This window comes from Oncorhynchus clarkii, chromosome 11 (assembly GCF_045791955.1).
Source record: "Oncorhynchus clarkii lewisi isolate Uvic-CL-2024 chromosome 11, UVic_Ocla_1.0, whole genome shotgun sequence".
In the NCBI taxonomy this organism is placed as follows: Eukaryota; Metazoa; Chordata; class Actinopteri; order Salmoniformes; family Salmonidae; genus Oncorhynchus; species Oncorhynchus clarkii.
The window spans coordinates 33,146,799-33,167,872 of record NC_092157.1 but is presented as its reverse complement, the minus strand read 5'-3'; the positions used below and the strand labels follow the sequence as shown (position 1 = coordinate 33,167,872).

At 43.2% G+C, this 21,074-nt stretch overlaps 1 protein-coding gene across 2 annotated transcripts in view; it reads left to right on the top strand.

Moving 5' to 3' along the window:
* Positions 1 to 19,922, top strand: part of LOC139420446 (RNA-binding protein 33-like) — a 45,616-nt gene extending 25,694 nt beyond the window's left edge. Inside the window, exons 11-19 of one of the 2 annotated variants that reach the window (XM_071170587.1) lie at positions 2,768 to 2,894; positions 4,986 to 5,353; positions 6,214 to 6,507; positions 6,740 to 7,042; positions 7,868 to 8,506; positions 15,716 to 15,883; positions 16,781 to 17,050; positions 17,224 to 17,312; positions 17,455 to 19,922. In XM_071170587.1, coding sequence (XP_071026688.1) covers positions 2,768 to 2,894; positions 4,986 to 5,353; positions 6,214 to 6,507; positions 6,740 to 7,042; positions 7,868 to 8,506; positions 15,716 to 15,883; positions 16,781 to 17,050; positions 17,224 to 17,312; positions 17,455 to 17,503 — 2,307 coding nt within the window. In that variant the 3' untranslated portion in view covers positions 17,504 to 19,922. The remainder of the gene's footprint in view (positions 1 to 2,767; positions 2,895 to 4,985; positions 5,354 to 6,213; positions 6,508 to 6,739; positions 7,043 to 7,867; positions 8,507 to 15,715; positions 15,884 to 16,780; positions 17,051 to 17,223; positions 17,313 to 17,454) is intronic. The other variant, XM_071170589.1, reaches the window with a different exon arrangement.
* Positions 19,923 to 21,074: the final 1,152 nt, after the last annotated feature.

The following is a 21,074-nucleotide window of genomic DNA, read 5'->3' as shown; positions in this document are numbered from 1 at the left end:
GTATTTGACCTTTCATTGTATATAACGCATATTTAGAGAAAACATTTTTTTAAATCAAAATACAGTACCAGTCAAAAGTTTGGACACACCTACTCATTCAAGGGTTTTTCTTTATTTTTACTATTTTCTACATTGTATAATTATAGTGAAGAGATCAAAACTATGACATAACACATATGGAATCATGTAGTAACCCAAAAAGTGTTAAACAAATCAAAATATATTTTAGGTTCTTCAAAGTAGCCACCCTTTGTCTTGATGACAGCTTTGCACACTCTTGGCATTCTCTCAACCAGCTTCATGAGGTTAGTCACCTGGAAGGCATTTCAATGAACAGGTGTGCCTTGTTAAAAGTTCATTTGTGGAATTTCTTTCCTTCTTAATGTGTTTGAGCCAAACAGTTGTGTTGTGACAAGGTAGGGGTGGTAAGGACTGGGGGTCTCCGAGGAGAGGTTTGAGAACCACTGATGTATAGAACAGTGTGTCAAGCTAATTGATGCCCAGGCATCAGGTGGCACTGGTGCTGACTGACACCTTCTCGGGAAGAGCGTTTTATATGGATTAATGCAAATCAGACATTGACAAATGGCTGCATCCAATTGCATTTGGCAAAAGGTGTACTTACAAACCTTGTCAACAAATGAGCCAGGATCTCGCGTTTAGAGTCTGAATGCAATTTTGGCGTTTTTCAAACGACAATCGTCCTCGTCTCTTTTCCTGTCTGTGATTGTGGTGTACGTTGATAGCAGAGAGGCTCCAGTGTGTAGCAGAGCTGTTTTTCACGATTATCAGAGTTGGAGGGAGAGTCTGGGCTGATGCCTAGCATAGTGTTGGATTCCCCAGCTGTCATTCACATTTAGGCTGCTGTTGCCAGGGACACTATTTGAAATGCAGGTGACAAAACACCCAGCAACATCCATTTACCACTGGGCAGCAGATTATGGCTGATTATCATACATTATCATACCATCATATTTAATTGTTCAAGAAGGGGAGGGGTGATTTCCCCCCCCCCCCCCCCCCCAATATGTAATATCATTCTATAAAACATTTGGAAAATGTATAATGAAATATTAATCTGAGGTTCCAATTAAGAGCTAATTAGGGGCTATGGCGATAGAAACTGCTAGTCAAGAATACATTTTTAGGTTTGTAATTTGGCATTTCTTGAGTCTAGCATAAAATATTATCCAGCATATCAAGGGACTGGTGGTTAAAATATAATATATTTTGCCATTTTTTCCAAATATGAATATGTTGTAATATCATCAGGTTAGATATTGAAAAGATAAAAGTAGCCTAGGTTCCACATTGTCCAAGCTACAAAGATGACATTAAAAGGTGACATTGAAGTCACATCAGGGCAAATTTCTTTCTGATGGTGGAGGCACTTGTCTAACATATCTTTTAGTCTCATTGGTCAACAGTACCATTGTCCTTTACATATGAAATTCCTCCATAAACAGTGGCAACAATGTGAAATTTGTACAAGACAATAAATATGTCCAAAGAGGGACCGACCAAAACAAATGCCACTTCTAATCCTCTTCATTTCCATTTCTCAGTGAATGGTTTGACATATGACCCGGTCCATTGTATGACGTTTGTTTTAGCTAGCCCTCCTCTTTCCGAGAGGGATATCTGCAGCATCAGTTACACATTGAGCACCTCTCAGCCTGTTTATCAAGGATTAGCACTCAGTGCGGATGAGCCGCGTTATCAAATTCATACAAATTTCCAGAGGTATTATGTAGGCAACCGAGTCTCCATTGTGCAAACCGGACTGACCTTTGGAACAGAGCGATAATGTCCAAACTAACAATATGATCCGCTCCCTCTCGTCCTCTGCTTCGTTAAGCCCCGTTGATTAACTTTCTGTTAAGCAACTTTGGCGAGTCTCTCTCCCTTCCAGCACTCAAAACGCGCCTCTATCCATTTCTAAATGCCGGCAGTCTACCGGCGAATCAAGGTGGATTAAGCCTAGATAGCATTTTAAGTAATTTACAAAGGGGTGAGGAGGATGGAGGCCTAAGCAACCCAGTTGTGGAATTGCCACGTTTTGAGTTGAAGGTTAATTTTTCAACAGAGACGGATGTTTAAGCGAATAAAGGAGAGACCGGCTATGGGAGGGGGAGGGGGGGGATCTTATTCCGAGGAGGGATTATGGGATCGTTATCTGCTGCTTTTCCTTGAAGGTAGACTAGACGGAGCGCTGTGGGGGGATTTTGTGCTGTGTGGAAAGCTGTTGTACATACACAATGGGTAGATGAAACAAAGAAATTAGCACTGATCTAACACAAGCCCAATATGCTTTGCCGTCCATGTTCCCGAAACGCGAGCAGGTCCCGTCAACAAAGTTCTATGTAGGCTTTAGTGCAGGTTTACCATAGAGATCCATTGTGTTATACGATTGTTTACGATTATTTAACCGTTTCTCAAATTAATGTTTTCCTGGCCAAGATGGCAGATTTTTTTGTCATGATGCTTAGGATGCCAATGAACACTAGTGAATTTAGAGGTTTACTCTCACTTATTCTCAATGGTATTTCTCACAAAATGGTGTAAACATTGATACATTTTACCCAAGTTAACATCGTGCCTAATGAGAATCAATTCTGAGCACTCGCTCTCTTTGTAGTATAATATTGTTACCCGAAATGCACCCTTTTCATTAGTTTTAATTAGTTTGTGATTACTGTGGTTCCCAATATGGAATTCAATGTGGAATTCAATGTATGAGTGTGTGTGCACCTCTCCCCCCTCACAGGGATCAGGGGACTTCCAGCAGCAGCACATGCCTGGTAATTTTGGCCAGAGGCCCCCGCATCACATGGAGCCCTGGAGGAACCAGCCTCCCCCCGCCCCCCAGGACAGAGAGCCCTTCTTTATCGGGGGTAAGACCACAGCCTGCATCTCAAATGGCACCCTTTTTTCCTATTTAGTGCACTACTTTTGTCCCAAATGTCACCCTATTCCCTATATAGTGAATTACTTTTGACCAGGGCCCGCTCGTCATAAGTAGTGCGCTATATAGGTAACAGGGTGCCATTTGGGATGCAAACCTCCTCACCTAGACACACACACCTAGCTTGCCCACCCACGCGTCCTTCCCTGCCTTTAAGGGGTTAAATCGTCTCTCTTAGCATATCTAAGCCTTCTGGGCATTAACCCCTAGCAGTATACCTTCTGGGCATTAACCCCTAGCAGTATACCTTCAGGGTACGCTGCGAGCGTAATTGCAGAGTTCCATTAACTAAATTAATGTTATACAGTGCCTTCAGAATGTATTTACATCCTTTGACATTTTGTTGTGTTACAAAGTGGGATTAAAATTAATTTAATTAGATTTTTTTTGTCAACGACTTACACAAACTACTCTAATGTAAAAGTGGAAGAAAAATGGGTACTTTTCTAAAAAGTACTAATACTGTATATCTTGATTAGATGAATAAGCATTCAACCCCCTGAGTCAATACATGTTAGAATCAAATTTGGCAGCGATTACAGATGTGAGTAATTTCTTTTATTTGTTCTTCAAGCTCTGTCAAATTGGTTGTTGATCATTGCTAGACAACCATTTTCAGGTATTGCCATAGATTTTCAACCAGATTTAAGTCAGGAACAATCACTGTGTTCTTGGTAAGCAACTCCAGTATAGATGTGGCCTTCTGTTTTAGGTTGTTGTCCTGCTGAAAGGTAAATTTGTCTCCCAGTGTCTGGTGGAAAGCAGACTGAACCAGGTTTTCCTCTAGGATTTTGCCTATGCTTAGCTCCATTCCATTTCTTCTTTATCCTAAAAAACTGGCCAGTCCTTAACGATTACAAGCATACCCATAACATGATGCAGCTATGATGCACTATGCTTGAAAATATGGAGTGTGGTAGTCAGTATTGTGTTGTATTGGATTTGCCCCAAACATAACACTTTGTATTCAGGACAAAAAGTGAATTACTTTGCCACATTTTTTGCAGTATTAGTTTAGTGCCTTGTTGCAAACAGGATGCATGTTTTGGACTATTTCAATTCTGTACAGGCTTCCTTCTTTTCACTGTCACTTAGGTTAATATTGTGGAGTAACTACAATGTTGTTGATCCATCCTAAGTGTTCTCCTATCACAGCCATTATACTCTAACTGTTTTATAGTCACCATTGGCCCATTGGTGAATTCCCTGAGCAGTTTCCTTCCTCTCCAGCAACTGAGTTAGGAAGGACACCTGTATCTCACCATGCTCAAAGGGATATTCAATGTCAGATTTTGTTCCCCATCTACCAATAGGTGCCCTTCTTTGTGAGGCATTGGAAAACCTCTCTGGTCTTTGTGGTTGAATCTATGTTTGAAATTCACTGCTTGACTGAAGGACCTAATTGTATGTGTGGGGTACAGATATGAGGTAGTCATTGAAAAAACATGTTAAACACCATTATTGCACACAGTCAGTCAGTCTTTGCAACTTATTGTGTGCAATCTTATTTAGGCTTGCCATAACAAAGGTGTTGAATACATATTGACTCAAGACACTTCAGCTTTTAATTTTTAATTCATTTGTAGAAATCCCGAAAATCATATTATATTATGCGGTATTCTGTGTAGGCCAGGTTCTCAATTTAATACATGTTCTATTCAGGCTATAACACAACAACATGTGGAAAAAGTCAAGGGGTGTGAATACTTTCTGAAGGCAACTGTATGTATGTGCACCGACATGCTTTCGAATGAGTCGGGGCTCCTAATATACAAGTGTATCACACATTTTATAAATCACTGCTTATGTGGAATGAAATATTGGTGTTGTGTTATTTTCTGTTGATAGAGATGTAGGCCTATGTGTGCTGCTTCCCTCAGCCTTAGTCCATGCAGCCAAGACTCGAGGCAGTCGCTGTCTGATGTATTAAAAGTGAGTGGGAAATGTGGCGACGCAGCAAACAACTTGACGTCTCTGTTGTGGATTTTTCCTCCCTCCTACTTCCCCTCCTGTTCTATAGACCCAGGGCGGTTCCCTGGGCAACAGCAGCACATGTTCGAGCACCAGAACCCTGGCTTACTCATAAACAGTAACAACCATCAGATCTCCAGCCAGGGCCACATGGCCTTCAACCAGCCAGGCCTAGGAGGGTTCAACCAGCCAGGCCAGGGTCCAGGGGGCCAGCTAGGGCTGTTCCAGAGAGAGCCCCCCAGACCCAACCTGCCTCCCCAGGGCCACCAGGGCATGGCCAGCCTGACGGGGCTCGGTGGACCCCCCAACACCAGGCCCTTCATGGGCCACATTCAGCCCGGGTTTCAGCAGCAGCAGGTGCCCCCCGGGCCCTTCCCCCTGCAGCAGCTCCAGTTTGGGATGCAGGTACGGATGAGAGTAAGTGAATCATCTACCAATGAACGTGTGTGGCGGTGGCCTGCGCTTTGCCTGTGCAAGGTGGAGTGGAATGATTCAGGGGTTGGTCAACAACTGGGTATGTGTTGTCTATTGCTGAAGTATTTACTGGGCATAGATGGAAATTACTTCAGTTTATATTGTATACTATGGGTTTTTACAAGCTTCTTCACAATTAGTGATTATGGGGTTGCAGGTAGTTAGAGTGTTGGGCCAGTAACCGAAAGGTTGCTAGATCGAATCCCCGAGCTGACAAGGTAAAAATCTGTCGTTCTGCCCCTGAACAAGGCAGTTAACCCACTGTTCCTAGGCCGTCATTGTAAATAAGAATTTGTTCTTAACTGACTAGCCTAGTTAAATAAAGGTTCAATAAAGAAATAAAACAATTATACAATACCTGTTGGGATACATATCAAATGTGAAATATGGTCCTTATTCTAAATTCATGAATTTTGTACCGTTCTTACTCGGTTATAAAAATATTGGAACCGCTTGTTGAATATTCCCTGTTTAGCGAAAAGGTCATTAAAACAGCTAATATTTCTCAGACAGACCTTCCCATGCCGTATGAATGGTGAGGCGCAGACAAGAGTGCCCTCTAGTGTACGGCTCATTGTTCTACCTCTGTTGCCGCGGCTATATGAGGACACCGATTGGAGGTTAATCATATGCATGTAACCGTTTCTCCTTACAGAAGATCCAATCGTCTGCATATGAGAACTTTAGTGGCTGATTAATTTTTATTGTTTCAAGTTGTAAGTCAAAACAGTCAATCTTTTACCCTGTCTGTCAGAATCACTCATTCTGCCCGCTTTGTCTTTTTGCGTTGAAATTAAAACTAGGGCTTGATGCAGCACGGCCCTCCCCACTCGCACCTCCAGCATCACGACTTGCCTCTCTCCCATCAACAACAACAGCAGCAGCACCACAGACAGGACCTGTCTCAGCCGCCCCCCCACCACCACCCACAGCACCAGCTCCACCCCAACGAGCAGCGGCAAGGCCCCATGATGCACCACGGCGGTGGGCAGGGCCAGCCCCTCTTTCACCAGATGCAGCAGCACGGCAGCCCCAGACAGACGCACCCTGGCGGACCCCACCCACAGCAACGAAACGCCCCCATCAGGCCCAGGATGGTGAGCAGCTACTATCGGTCGTAGGACTATTTGGATTCATGACACGTTCCAACTGATTTTGAAGGAATCAATGTGCTTTGCTTTCAATCAAAAACCCAATGTGCACAGAAGAAAAAAAATCACATTGGTTATATAGATATATCAAGCTAATGTCAGTTCGGAAGTGGCTAGTGATTTTAGAATATGATTGTGATCAAAAGACTAACAAAATATAAATCTCCCCCTTCCACAGAACCCTCCTGCACTGAAAGTCCTTCCCCAGCGCAACAGCAACCTCCGCGAGCTCCCCGTGGCACCTGGCAACCAAAACATGAACAATGTCCGCCCCGCCTCGGCGCCCAACGTCAGGCCCGTTGCCAGGGCAATGCAGGCGGGGGTGCGACCGAGCCTGAACGCTTGGCCGGTCCCCGGCGGTGGCAGAGGGAGAGCCCAGCCTATTGCTGCCAACAAGGCTGCAGCACAGCTACCTGGACCACCTGAAAGAACGGTGGTTCGCAGGGATTCCACAGGCATTCAGCCAAACATAGCAGTACAGGTCAGTCCTGCACCACATGTTTGTTTCCCCGTTTTGGCCATGAACAAAACACAGTTTTGTTTAGACACTATTTTTGTGCGTCCCAAACGGCGCCCTATTCCCTACATAGTGTAAATAGGGCTCTGGTCAAAAGTGGTGCACTATGTAGGGAATTAGGGTGCCATTTGGGACGCACACAAAAGTAGTGTCTAAATAAAACGGCGTTGAGGTCATGGCCAAAACGGGGAAACAAAGGCAAACGGCTTGGATTCTCATGTGTGACTCAGTATAGTTGAAGTGGCTTCTTCAGTTTCACCAATCATTTTGTATTTTTTTTTACCATCACATTTAAGGCGTGGCGATAATTTGAGAATTTTGACAGACATTGTGCCTGTAAAATTCAGTAACCTGACATATTAAGCCGTGCTAACGTGTTCCGTTAGATGGGGCAGTGAATGCTATTCTGTTTATTAATGGCCCGATCATAAGGTTATAAATTAGTTGACTCGTTCACCGGGTAGTCCATTGGAAACGGGATCAATATCATAGTATATTTCTCTGGGGTATCGCTTCTCATTACTGCTGTGAATGTCACACCAATTTAGACGGTTCCAGTGGTAGTCACTGCAGCTCTGTGACTGCACCCTATTCCCTATAGTGCACCCGCGCTAGTCGAAAGTAGTGCACTATAAAGGGAATAGGTTGAGGGGCACTGTGTGCCCATAGAACTTTGGTCAAAAGTAGTGCACTATATAGGGAATAGGGTGCCATTGGGGATGCTACCCATGTTACTAGCTCATGGAGAGTGTGAGTGTGATGTTTCTCATAGTGTTTGGTTGGTTGCAGGATCCTGATGAGGATGAAGAGACGCGGCAGTACCGTCTGAAGATCGAGGAGCAGAAGCGACTCCGGGAGGAGATCCTGAAGAGGAAGGAGATGAGGAGGCAGATGCAAGCCGGCGTTCGCAAGAAGGAGCTTCTGGAGCGCATCAACGGCCAGGGTGACCCACAACAACAACAGCAGCAGAGGCAGTTTCCACCTAAACCCCAACAGCCCCAGCAAGGTTCTACTGCCTTCCCTCCTAACTGCACTCCACCGACGCCCCCCGCGCTCCGCCAGAACGTGAAGACCCGCCTGCAGATGACCAAGGGCCCGGGTCAGCAAGCCCCAGCGCCAGGCTGGCAGAGGGGCCAACAGGGGCAGAACACGGGCCCCAGTTCCAACCCTACCCAGCAGGCCCAGCAACAACATCAGCAGCAGAGGAGGAACGTTACCCAGCTGAACTCTATCAGACCAGGGGGACCCACTGCCCTGGGGAACATGCCCATGCAGGGAGCCCTGATGGCAGGATTGAGTCCAGGCCAGGCCCAGGCTCTGGGGCCTAAGTCAGGGGTGAAGAGAACTGTAATGCAGCGAGCCAATAGTGGAGACAGAGCGGGGCCACACATCCCACAGAAAGTTAGAGTTGTCAAGCTTCTAGGAGGGGTGAGTGTCTGGTTTGGCCATTTGTTTTTAGACTTGATAAATATAGGATTGCAAAATTCTCTGAGATTCATGGAATCAGGAGGGAAATCTGAAATCCTTTAACAAGGATATCTGGAAAACATGGACATTTGGGGAAATGTACTGGAATTTTACAACCTTAGACAAACGGTTTCTTTATTGTTTGGTTAGTGCCTTTGTCCCTCCACCCTCCATCATTGTTCCCTTGAATTCAACTCAAGAATTTCCAGATACTTTTAAATGTCACTCACTCCCTAGGAGGAACTCATTTTTTGTAACCTATTCGGAATGACATATCTCTGTCGGTTTCATTTTGGCAAAATGGATCCAAAGTGTCTGATTCCCTTTGTTTGAGTGGTGGTATTGAGGATTAGGTGCTTCCACACCAATCTTACCTTTTAAACAATGAAAGGCGCCAGTCAATAAACTGTCTGGCATTCATCTGACATTTATCGCATTTATTTGGTAGCGACACCAGTCCACTGCCCTCAAAGGTTGGTGTCTGTCCTTTTAAAGGCAAAAAGATAAAGACAAGGGAACTTGGAAGTGTAAAACAGAAAAGAGCGTTATAAGCCAACTGTGTCCCCGATTCAATCCCTCCTTTGTCAGCGTCGATCATTTTATTCTCATTTGATCAAGTCACTGCCACCGCCTTAATTATGAATTCATCTCGTTTGTAAACTGGAAATGGCTTTGTGTTCAAACATTCATATTTGTTGTTGAGGCCTTTGTGAGATGTGATGGTATTTTGGAGTAAGCTGCGTTGCCGCCATCCCAGAGGATAAGGCTGTAAAGGCTGAATCGCAGGCTCTCTCTCTCTCTCTCTCTGCTGCCTTAGATTAAGATAACTGGGTGTCAGCCGCGTTAATAGAAACCTGTGCCGAGCTATCTGAAGTGCCGCATCTCAGAGGGAGAACGAGAGAGAGGGAGGGAGCCCATAGCTGTGCTGAAAAGCAGATTCTCCTGATGCTCTCTCTTCCACATTGTTCCGCTGTCATCGACGGCAGCCTGACGATGTTCTTTCCCTCGCTCTCTCCTTCTCTCTCCCTCCCTCTCGCGCTCTCCATCAGCCGTCTCTCAGGTGTGTGAGCTATAGAAACGTCAACCGTCAACCCCCGACACGTGGCAATTAATCTTCCTTTAACAGGGCGGCTCTGCGCCATAATACCTGTGTGTAAAAAAGAGTCACCTTTTGAGGGATTTGGATTTGTATAGCTTAGGCAGCGCAGATAAGGGGGAAATTAAATTTTCATCAGACAGAACAGGGCCCTACAATGCAACACGCGGCACAAAAGCAAGTGGGGTGGGGAGTAGAGGGGGAGGGGTAAAGGAACAGGGAACATGTCACTCGGTTGTAATGCAGCTTAGCATCTGATGGGTGCAATCAGCAGCTGTAGATTTCTATAGGAGGATTAATCCATTTGCTGGGAGGGGGGGGCAAGAGACGGGTCAGTCATATATATCACTGCTGTCTTTCTCTCCACCGTTCTCTCCCTCCCCGGTATTGATCTGTCACATTTAGAATAAGAGAGGAGACGAGAGACGACCTTTCAGCTGTGTCAGCCTGTGCGTGTTTGTGTGTCGTGTGTGTATAAGCATGGTAATCGTAGGCTGCACAGCCCTAGCTATCTGTAACTCTATTTAATAACGAGTGTGTCCATCCCACCATTCCGTGTTGTATCCATTCATAGCATGAGGCCCACACTGCTCCACCTCAAAGCTAATGTCTTCATGGGTATTGTTAGGTGTGAACGGGGAAGCCAGACTCGCTTCAGACATTGCTTTGGCGGTCCATTTTGGCAGGATCTTTTTCAACCATTCTGGAATCCGTGATCGGTCTGTGTTCTCTGCATCGCCGGGCACTTGTGTTGATTTCAAGGACTTAGGACTCCAGTCGGACAATACACTGTATAACTAACTGTGTGTTAAAACCAAGAAATGTGTGGAAAGGCAATCGATCATAGGGTATATGTCCGAAATGGCAACCTATTCCCTACAAAGTGTACAACTTCTGACCAGAGCCCCCTATGGGTAGTGCACTACAGTCAAAAGGAGTGCAGTGCCTTCACAAAGTATTCATACCACTTGACTTATTCCACATTTTGTTGTGTTTCTGCCTGAATTCAAAATGGATGATATATAATTGTTGTTCACCCATCTACACACAATACCCCATAATGACAAAGTAAAAACATGACATTTTAGAAAATTTATTGATATTGAAATACAGATTTATATAATTTACTGAAGTATTCACACCCCCAAGCACCTTTGGCAGCGATAACAGCTGTGAGTCTCTATAGGTGAGTCTCTAAGAGCTTTCCACACATGGATTGTGCAACATTTGCCCATTATTCTTTTCAAAATTCTTCTAGCTCTGTCATTGGTTGTTGATCATTGCTAGACAACCATTTTCAGGTCTTGCCATAGATTTTCAAGTAGATTTAAGTCAAAGCCACTCAGGAACTTTCACTATCTTCTTGGTATGCAACTCCAGTGTAAGTGTAGCCTTGTGTTTTAGGTTATTGTCCTGCTGAAAGGTAAATTCGTCTCCCAGTGTCTGGTGGAAAGCAGACTGAACCAGGTTTTCCTCTAGGATTTTGCCTATGCTTAACTCTTTTTTTTTTTATCCTGAAAAACTTTCCAGCCCTTAAAGATTACAAGCATAACCATAACATGATGCAGCCACCCATATGCTTGAAAATATGGAGAGTGATACTCTGGACTTTTATTAGATTTGTCCCAAACATAACACTTTGTTTTCAGGACAAAGCTTTACCTCATTTTTTGCAGTATTACTTTTGTTGCAAACAGGATGCATGTTTTGGAACATGTTTTATTCTGTACAGACTTCTTTTGATCCATCTTCAGTTTCCTTCTATCACAGCCATTAAACTCTGTAACTGTTTTAAAGTCACCATTGGCATCATGGTTAAATCCCTAAGTGGTGTCCTTTCTCTCCGGCAACTCTGTTAGGAAGGACGCTTGTATCATTGTAGTGACATGGTGTATTGATACACTATCCAAAGTGTAATAAATAACTTCATCATGCTCAAAGGGATATTCAATGTCTGCTTTTTATTTTGCCCATCTACCAATAGGTGCCCTTCTTAGCCAACCATAGCAAAACCTCCCTGGTCTACAGAGATGAGGTAGTCACAAAAAAATCATGTTGACCCTTGGCCTACAATTTCCGCGCCCCTACAGAAATCTAACATGATAACAAAACATTATTATCAAAATCCGTCTGTTTAAGCTAAGGATATCTGTTTTTTTGGGTTGCGTCTCAATCCACCGCACCCGCCAATATTACATTTCCACATCTGCGGTGAAAGGTGGCAGAGCTAGAGCGGTGTTTGTCAGACCATGAGACATCCCGAAAATCGTTCTTCTTACAAAAACATCTGGAACGGTTTGGCCTGCAAACTATTATGACCACTACTAAGACTTATCATAAGGTCCCTGGTACTCGTTTAAAAAATTAATGGAAGTATATATGGAATTTAGTGCCTAAAATAAGGGGATAAATAAATAATTTATTTGATCTCTCAGATATACAGTTGAAGTCGGAAGTTTACATACAATTTAGCCAACTACATTTAAACTCAGTTTTTCACAATTCTTGACATTTAATCCTAGTAAATATTCCCTGTTTTAGGTCAGTTAGGATCACCACTTTATTTTAAGAATGTGAAATGTCAGAATAATACTAGAGAGAATTATTTATTTCAGCTTTTATTTCTTTCATCACATTCCCAGTGGGTCAGAAGTTTACATACACTAAATTAGTATTTGGTAGCATTGCCTTTAAATTGTTTAACTTGGGTCAAATGTTTCAGGTACCCTTCCACAAGCTTCCCACAATAAATTGGGTGAATTTTGGCCCCTTCCTCCTGACAGAGCTGGTGTATATGAGTCAGGTTTGTAGGCCTCCCTGCTCGCACACGCTTTTTCAATTCTTCCCACATATTTTCTATAGGATGAGGTAAGGGCTTTGATGTCCACTCCAATACCTCGACTTTGTTGTCCTGAAGCCATTTTGTCACATTTTGTCTTTGGAAGTATGCTTGGGGTCATTGTCCATTTGGAAGACCCATTTGCAACCAAGCTTTGATGTCTTGAGATGTTGCTTCAATATATCCACATCATTTTTCTACCTCTTGATGCCATCTATTTTGTGAAGTGCACCAGTCCATCCTGCAGCAAAGCACCTCCACATCATGATGCTGCTACCAATGTGCTTGACGGTTGAGATTTTGTTCTTCGGCTTGCAAGCCTCTCCCTTTTTCCTCCAAACATAACGATGGTCATTATGGCCAAACAGTTCTATTTTGGTTTCATCAGACCAGAGGACATTTTTCCAAAAAGTATGATCTTTGTCCCCATGTGCAGTTGCAAACCGTAGTTTGGCTTTATTATGTCGGTTTTGGAGCATTGGCTTCTTCCTTGCTGAGCTGCCTTTCAGGTTATGTTGATATAGGACTCGTTTGCTGCCTTTCAGGTTATGTTGATATAGGACTCGTTTTACGGTGGATATAGATACTTTTGTACCTGTTTCCTCCAGCATCTTCACAGGGTCCTTTGCTGTTGTTCTGTGATTGATTTGCACTTTTCGCACCAAAGTACGTTTATCTTTAGGAGACGGAACGCGTCTCCTTCCTGAGCGGTATGACGGCTGAGTGGTCCCATGGTGTTTATACTTGCGTACTATTGTTTGTACAGATGAACGTGGTACCTTCAGGCGTTTGGAAATTGCTCCCAAGGATGAACCAGACTTGCGGAGGTCTCCAATTTATTTTCTGAGGTCTTGGCTGATTTCTTTTGATTTTCTCATGATATCAAGTAAAGAGGCACTGAGTTTGAAGGAAGGCCTTGAAATATATCAACAGGTACACCTCCAATTGACTCAAATTATGTCAATTAGCCTATCAGAAGCTTCTAAGGCCATGACATTATTTTCTGGATTTTTCCAAGCTGTTTCAAGGCACAGTCAACTTAGTGTATGTAAACTTCTGACCCACTGGAATTGTGAAGCAGTGAATTATAAGTGAAATAATCTGTCTGTAAACAATTGTTGTGTTGTATACAGTCTTGGCCAAAAGTTTTGAGAATGACACAAATATTAATTTTCACAACGGTTGCTGCTTCAGTGTCTTTATATATTTTTGTCAGATGTTACTATGGAATACTGAAGTATAATTACAAGCATTTCATAAGTGTCAAAGGCTTTTATTGACAATTACATTAAGTTGATGCAAAGTGTCAATATTTGCAGTGTTGACCCTTCTTTTTCAAGACCTCTGCAATCTGCCCTGGCATGCTGTCAGTTAACTTCTGGGCCACGTCCTGACTGATGGCAGGCCATTCTTGCATAATCAATGCTTGGAGTTTGTCAGAATATGTAGTGTTTTGTTTGTCCACCCGCCTCTTGAGGATTGACCACAAGTTCTCAATGGGATTAAGGTCTGGGGAGTTTCCTGGCCATGGACCCAAAATATCAATGTTTTGTTCCCTGAGCCACTTAGTTATCACTTTTGCCTTATTGCAAGGTGCTCCATCATGCTGGAAAAGGCATTGTTCGTCTCCAAACTGTTCCTGGGTGGTTGGGAGAAGTTGCTCTCGGAGGATGTGTTGGTACCGTTCTTTATTCATGGCTGTGTTCTTAGGCAAAATGGTGAGTGAGCCCACTCCCTTGGCTGAGAAGTAACCCCACACATGAATGGTCTCAGGATGCTTTACTGTTGGCATGACACAGGACTGATGGTAGTGCTCACCTTGTGTTCTCCGGACAAGCTTTTTTCTGGATGCCCCAAACAATCAGAAAGGGTATTCATCAGAGAAAATGACTTTACCCCAGTCCTCAGCAGTCCAATCCCTGTAGCTTTTGCAGAATATCAGTCTGTCCCTGATGTTTTTCCTGGAGAGAAGTGGCTTCTTTGCTGCCCTTCTTGACACCAGGCCATCCTCCAAAAGTCTTTGCCTCACTGTGCGTGCAGATGCACTCACACCTGCCTGCTGCCATTCCTGAGCAAGCTCTGTATTGGTGGTGCCCCGATCCCGCAGCTGAATCAACTTTAGGAGACGGCCCTGGCACTTGCTGGACTTTCTTGGGCGCCCTGAAGCCTTCTTCACAACAATTGAACCACACTCCTTGAAGTTCTTGATGATCTGGTAAATGGTTGATTTAGGTACAATCTTACTGGCAGCAATATCCTTGCCTGTGAAGCCCTTTTTGTGCAAAGCAATGATGACGGCACGTGTTTCCTTGCAGGTAACCATGGTTGACAGAGGAAGAACAATGATTCCAATTACCACCCTCCTTTTGAAGCTTCCAGTCTGTTATTCAAACTCAATTAGCATGACAGAGTGATCTCCAGCCTTGTCCTCGTCAACACTCACGCCTGTGTTAACGAGAGAATCACTGATCCTTTTGTGACAGGGCTGAAATGCAGTGGAAATGTTTTTGGGGGATTCAGTTCCTTTGCATGGCAAAGAGGGACTTTGCAATTAATTGTAATTCATCTGATCACTCTTCATAACATTCTGTAGTATATGCAAATTGACATCATACAAACTGAGGCAGCAGACTTTGTGAAAATGTATATTTGTGTCATTCTCAAAAATTTTGGCCACAACTGTACAAAGTAGATGTCCTAGGATACTGACAGACTGACAAACTTCTTTTTGATATTTTTTGGGACCATATGTTACTCCATGTATTGAATCTGTTATTCAATGCGTTTCTGTTGGCTAATAGCAGTAGTGCCAAATTCAATGTTTCATCCAATAATTTTTTTATATTATTTTTTGTTGATACAATATTATTGCACACCGAGTGTGTCCATGCAACTTATGTGACTTGTTAAGCACATTTTTACACCTGAACTTATTTAGGCTTGCCATAACAAAGTCGTTGAATACTTACTAACTCAAGACATTTTGGCTTTTAATTATTTATTAATTTGTACAAATGTCAAAAACATAGTTCCACTTTGACATTATGAGGTATTGGGTGTAGGCCAGTGACAAATGTTAATTTAATCCATTCTAAATTCAGACTGTAACAACAAAATGCGGAAAAGGGCAAGGGGTATGAATACTTTCTGAACGCACTGTATATAGGGAATAGGGTGCAATTTGGGACACAGCCCTGCAATCTATTTATTTTTCCCTGTGCTGTGTGATCTCCAGGGAGCAGATGTGAGTGGTATCAGCACCCCCATCCAGCAGCAGGCCACCAGGCCAGCCCCCCATCTCCGCCAGGGCCCAGTGAGGAAGATAACCTTGGCCAACCCCCCCGGAGGACAACCCATACAGGGCCTGGTCACACAGGGGGACAGAGGGGGCCTGGGCAACAGGGTAGGTTGTTCTCCCTCCTCACACTTAGCCCCATTTCCTCCACTACACAAAATACAAACAATTTAACATTTCCCAAATGGCACCCTATTCCCTACATAGTGCATTACTTTTGACCAGAGCCATATGGGGTGCCATTTTGGACAGAACATGCGTTTCCTCTGATGAAATTATACAAAATTGTCTAATACTGTCATATTTGTTAAGGACGGGTGTTGTGTTTTGGATAGGAGCGGTACCTAGGTCTTTCATCTTAAATATAAATGTAAGAAATCCTCTGAGCACATGGCTATTCTCGCTATGTTTTTTATACCTCTGGCATTCCCCTGCCATTTAGTAGGTTTACCATTTTGGAGTAGCTCTAGTAATATGCCAGGCTAGTATGCCAGGTATTGTAATGTTGACAAGCTGAGAGTCGGCGTAACACAGATGCTACACAGCGTCTCCTGGCATCTCTGCACGCCTGTCAGCAGCCCGCCGTCTCGGCAGACACCTTCAGCTCGGCGACGCTGACCGGGGGAAGTCAGCCACCATGATGCCTGGCTGGTTCTCTTCTCTGTACTCTGGGGTCTCGCCCTCGATGCAGCAGATGCGCGCAGGCAGCAGTCGTCATGGCTTGACGTTGACGCCGTATGTAGAAATATGATGAGTCAATCGAGAAAAAGCAGCTCTGCAGCCTGGAGGTGTTTGGGGAAATAGAAGGGTGGAAAACCATCCGGTTGTTGAATTTTCACTCATGCTGAAAAACAGTAGACCCTGGTAGATGTGTCAGACATCTCGTCTCCACTCGGCTGGATACGGAATTAAAACATCAACATGCAACATAAGAGGTTCAAGCAGTTTCCTCTCTTCCTCCCCCCCCCCCCCCCCCCCCTTTGCTTTCCTCCCTGCCTGGTACAGGTGGTTGTCCCTGGGCGTGGCAGAGCCAGAGGAGCAGCGGGGGCCGGAGGAGCGGGTCAGCTGGGGTGTGGGCGTGGCAGAGCCAGAGGGGCAGCGGTGGCAGGAGGAGCGGGTCAGCTGGGGTGTGGGCGCCTGATGCCCACCAGACAGAATCAGCGAGGGGCGGGGACGGGGGACAGTCAGGCCTGCACTGTGTCCATAGACGGCCTGTCTACATCCACCACGGACACGCAGCTCCAAAACCTGCTCAACTCCATCGGCCCCATCCAGGTATGCCTCCCTCCCCCCCATGTCTGTGTCCCAAACGACACCCTTTTCTCCACATATAGTGTGCTACTTTCAACCAGGGCCCAATATGGATGAGAGAAGCTTGAGATGAGAGTAGCAGCAGCTGCCCTGTTCTAAACGCATGCTCTTCCCTTCTTCTGCTTATTTGGCTGCAGATGTTCAAAATGCTGCCCCATCAGAGGAAAGCTATTGCCAAATTTCACAATCCCCAGCATGCCCTGAGTTTCCAAGTCAGCTTCAACAGGTAAATAAACCACTTTGTTTCACTCTCCCCTTTTTAAAACCCACAAATCCTAATGAGGTCATCTCTCTAAAAATAGGGCCTACACCTTACGCCAAATTAGAAAGCTTACTCAACGAGACATCCTCCTTTTGTAACCATACAGGCATATGATAGATTTGTCGCACATTGACGTGTCACTGATTGACGGCTGAAGTGAGCGGTAGAGGGAGGCGGCGAGCGCCCAGTGCGGGGACGTCGAGTCAGATGCTTATTCAACCATGAGGCCCCCGTGTACAGCTCCTTCAGCTCGATGTAACCACGTCCCTATGGAACACTAACCTACACCGTACCCTCATCCTCCTCACAACAAGCACCCCCAACCGCCTCGCCTGCAGACTGTCTACTGTGGAAATCCTCAGCACAAAGCAGCATGTTTTTTTTTCTCATAGTTAAATAGCTGTCAAGGGGGGGAGGTTCAATGCCAGTTTCATGTGACAATATGTTCATGGTCACCGAGCTGGTGACGTTCAAACTGTGACAGAAGAAATGTGAGATATGAGAAAAGGTTTGAGTAAAAGGTTTGTGCATCGGGCACTAACGACAACAAGAGGTAGGGGTTGACACTGGATAATGGTTGCTCCCATCCTCGGCTCAATTGTGAACACCATCGATATCACCAGTTTGAGAGAAGAGTTTTGGAGATCTGCCTGTGTATAGGCTATTGTTTTACACTGTACCTCAAGATTTTGCTCATTTTCTGAACAGGTGTTTTGGATTCGAGGAAAGCTACTTGAATAAAGCAGGTGTAGAAGAGGAGCGAGGCTTGCCACGACATCATTTTCCTTCTGGCAGTGCCATTTTCCTCCTATAGATGGCAGCATTTGATAATGATTGTGTACACTATGGGGTGGCTTTTTGGGTAGGCCCCTTCCTCAAGCGGCGTTTAGTTTCTGGGTAAATGGCACTGCCTAGTGGAGAACATGTAGGAACGTGTTAAAGCCATTAATAGAAATTCTGGTCAAATGCAGTTTGAGGGTATGATGATGGGGATGATTCAAACGTACACATGCACCAGGTAATGGTTCCAAGGTTGTTCGAATAGAATCTAGATTGACTGGCCGTACAAAATATAGTAAGATCTTGTTCCTAACATTAAGACTGGATAACGTGGATAATAGTGTCTATACTTTAGGTTTTCTTCTGTACTTTAAAGTTAAATGACATTCACTGGTAAAGACTGGTTTCATTTTCCTTCTCACTCTGAAGAGTCCATTTTGGCCGGTAACGCTACTTGATCATTGAGATTTTTATTTAGTCTTTTAATTGGTTAAACACGAATAGGCCCGCCTACATTGGTGCGATCTCGAAATGGGTTTTAGACATTATTTTACTTTTCTGATGCACTCAACTTTAGTTTTGTATATATATTTTTTTAGCATATTCTGATTTCATTGGTACATGTCAGGTTTAGTGGTTGTGCTCCAGAATAAATTATCGTTACAAGTTCTGTTTTAAAGATTTTTGATTGGGATAATGGTCCTTTGGGATAATGATTGAAATGCTGAGTATGGCCGGTAGGCTATAAAACTATGTCAACAATATCTTTCACAGATTGATTGGAAAAATAAAGACCTTATGAAGCTTCCCGATTTTTGCAGGGTACATTTTGACATTGTAGCAGATTTGTTTGAGTTGCTATAAATTCATATTTATCTGTGTTGGATCACTGATACAATGAATGTTGTTGGCCGATTTATATTCTGAAAACTATTGATATGGCTCATTTAGGAACAGTTGGAAGCCTGGTTTGGTCTGGTTTGCATGACTTTCTGACTAGCTGATATTCATATAGAGCTTTAATTTAATAGTAAACTTTACTTTTGATTTAATGGTAAAACAAGGATACTGGTTTGTTGTTTTTGTGTTTGGCCAGAATTAAAAATGTCATAGCAGTCTTGACAATCTCATTGTAGTTTAGCATTCTGATAAGAACACCAAGCCGCAAAAGGAAAGAGGACGTTTGAGTTTTTTTTTTTTTTTTTTTTTTTACTTTCCAGAACAAAATTGATTTACAAACTCTTTCTATGCTGAGTGATTATCTAGATTAATGAACACATAACGCACACACACACACAGGTCTTTTGATGTCATGAGGATGTTCCCTTCCTTCAGTAGTTCATTTGATTTGGTATTGTTCCATTTCAGGTTTACGGAAAACTGGTATCTGGTGCAACAAAGTCCAATTTACTTCTGAAGACGACGTATACATACTCCAGTGTTGTAGTTACTCCAGGTGTAGTGAAGTTTTTATTTCGAAAATATTGTTGACATTTCCTTGCTTCCGAAAGTGGCAAACCTCGAGTAATAAGAAAAGAGAATAGAACAGTCGCAGTGTAATTGCGTTATTTTGTATGTTTTCGTTCAAGTCGTTCAGAGCAATACATTTTCTGCTTCGGAAAGGTGTGGGGGCAACCATTATCAGTGTATTAGTAATGTACATAACACCAAACAAGTAGAACTTTCACCGAATGTTTATCGCTGTTTTGAGTTCTCGTTATGTGCTTTGTTGTATCAAGTTCACTTTTTATATATATATCTATATAAAAAAAACCTGATGTGTCCAGACTTGAATTATTCTACTAGTGTTTCGTTTGTGTGTTGAACCAAAACTGAAGAGACCCTGGACCCCGTTTCTGTTCGTAGATATTTGAATACTTTTTTTTTAAGGGGAAATAAATAAAATATGGCCTATATATATACCATGAACATATGGGTATGTGAAGCCGATTTAACTTCTCCAGCCCACAACTTTGTCTGTGTGTCTAATGTCTATGTGTCTTGTGCTTTACGATGAAGCTCAGTTCTGATGCAAGCTGTCATTCATTGTGATCTAATATTTTTCTCAAGGTAATTGTTTAGTTTTTATCCCCCTGGTATTGTTTCATGCGTTGACTCCCCTCCCTGTGCTGTGTTTTACCAAATCCTTTAACAATTGCCCGTTGCGCAATGAACCTTGGGATCTTGGTGTATCAGTAAGATGAGGTACTTTTTAACGTAGGCTACATATTTCCATTACATACCAATTTGGTACAATAATATGCCATTATTTATGGCAAGGAATCTATTGTAGTCAATTATTTGAGTATACTTATTCATAGTATATATGGAATTACCCTCCAACACTCAGCACTGATAATTTACAACGTATTTTAAATGCCTATAGTATTAACTGTAAGTCCAAATCTTGTGGTTTTCTGCAAGACGTAGAAGGGTACACGATGCTGAGTACAATTTTTAAGTGGTTTTGTTTGTCGCTGTTCCCCTTTCGTGGTTTCACGTTGACTCAACTGACCTAGTTTTGTTTTGTTCCTTTTGTTTGCTTTTTCTAACTGTATTGAATTTTAATTCTGAATCCTATGGATTTTTTAAAAAAAGTATCGGCTATGCCATTTAAGTCACAATAGTATACGACATAAGTTATGTCTGGTAACGGAGAACAGGTTCATATTGGACCTATTTGTACCTTCTTTCTAAGGTTTTTATTGCCAATGTACTTGCATGAACTTTATGGTGAACGTAATGATTTTTATGTCATCAGGTTTGGAGCACTCCTCTTTAGCGGTTTTAATGTTGATGATTTTTTTTTTTTTTTTTAAAGCTGCACTAATTTAGATTTTAAACGAGATGTTACATAGTGTCTTAGTGATTGACTGATCTGCTCATATTGTCTTATTGTTTTTGCTATTGGTTATTTTTAATTTTTAAAATGTCGATGGTTTTCGC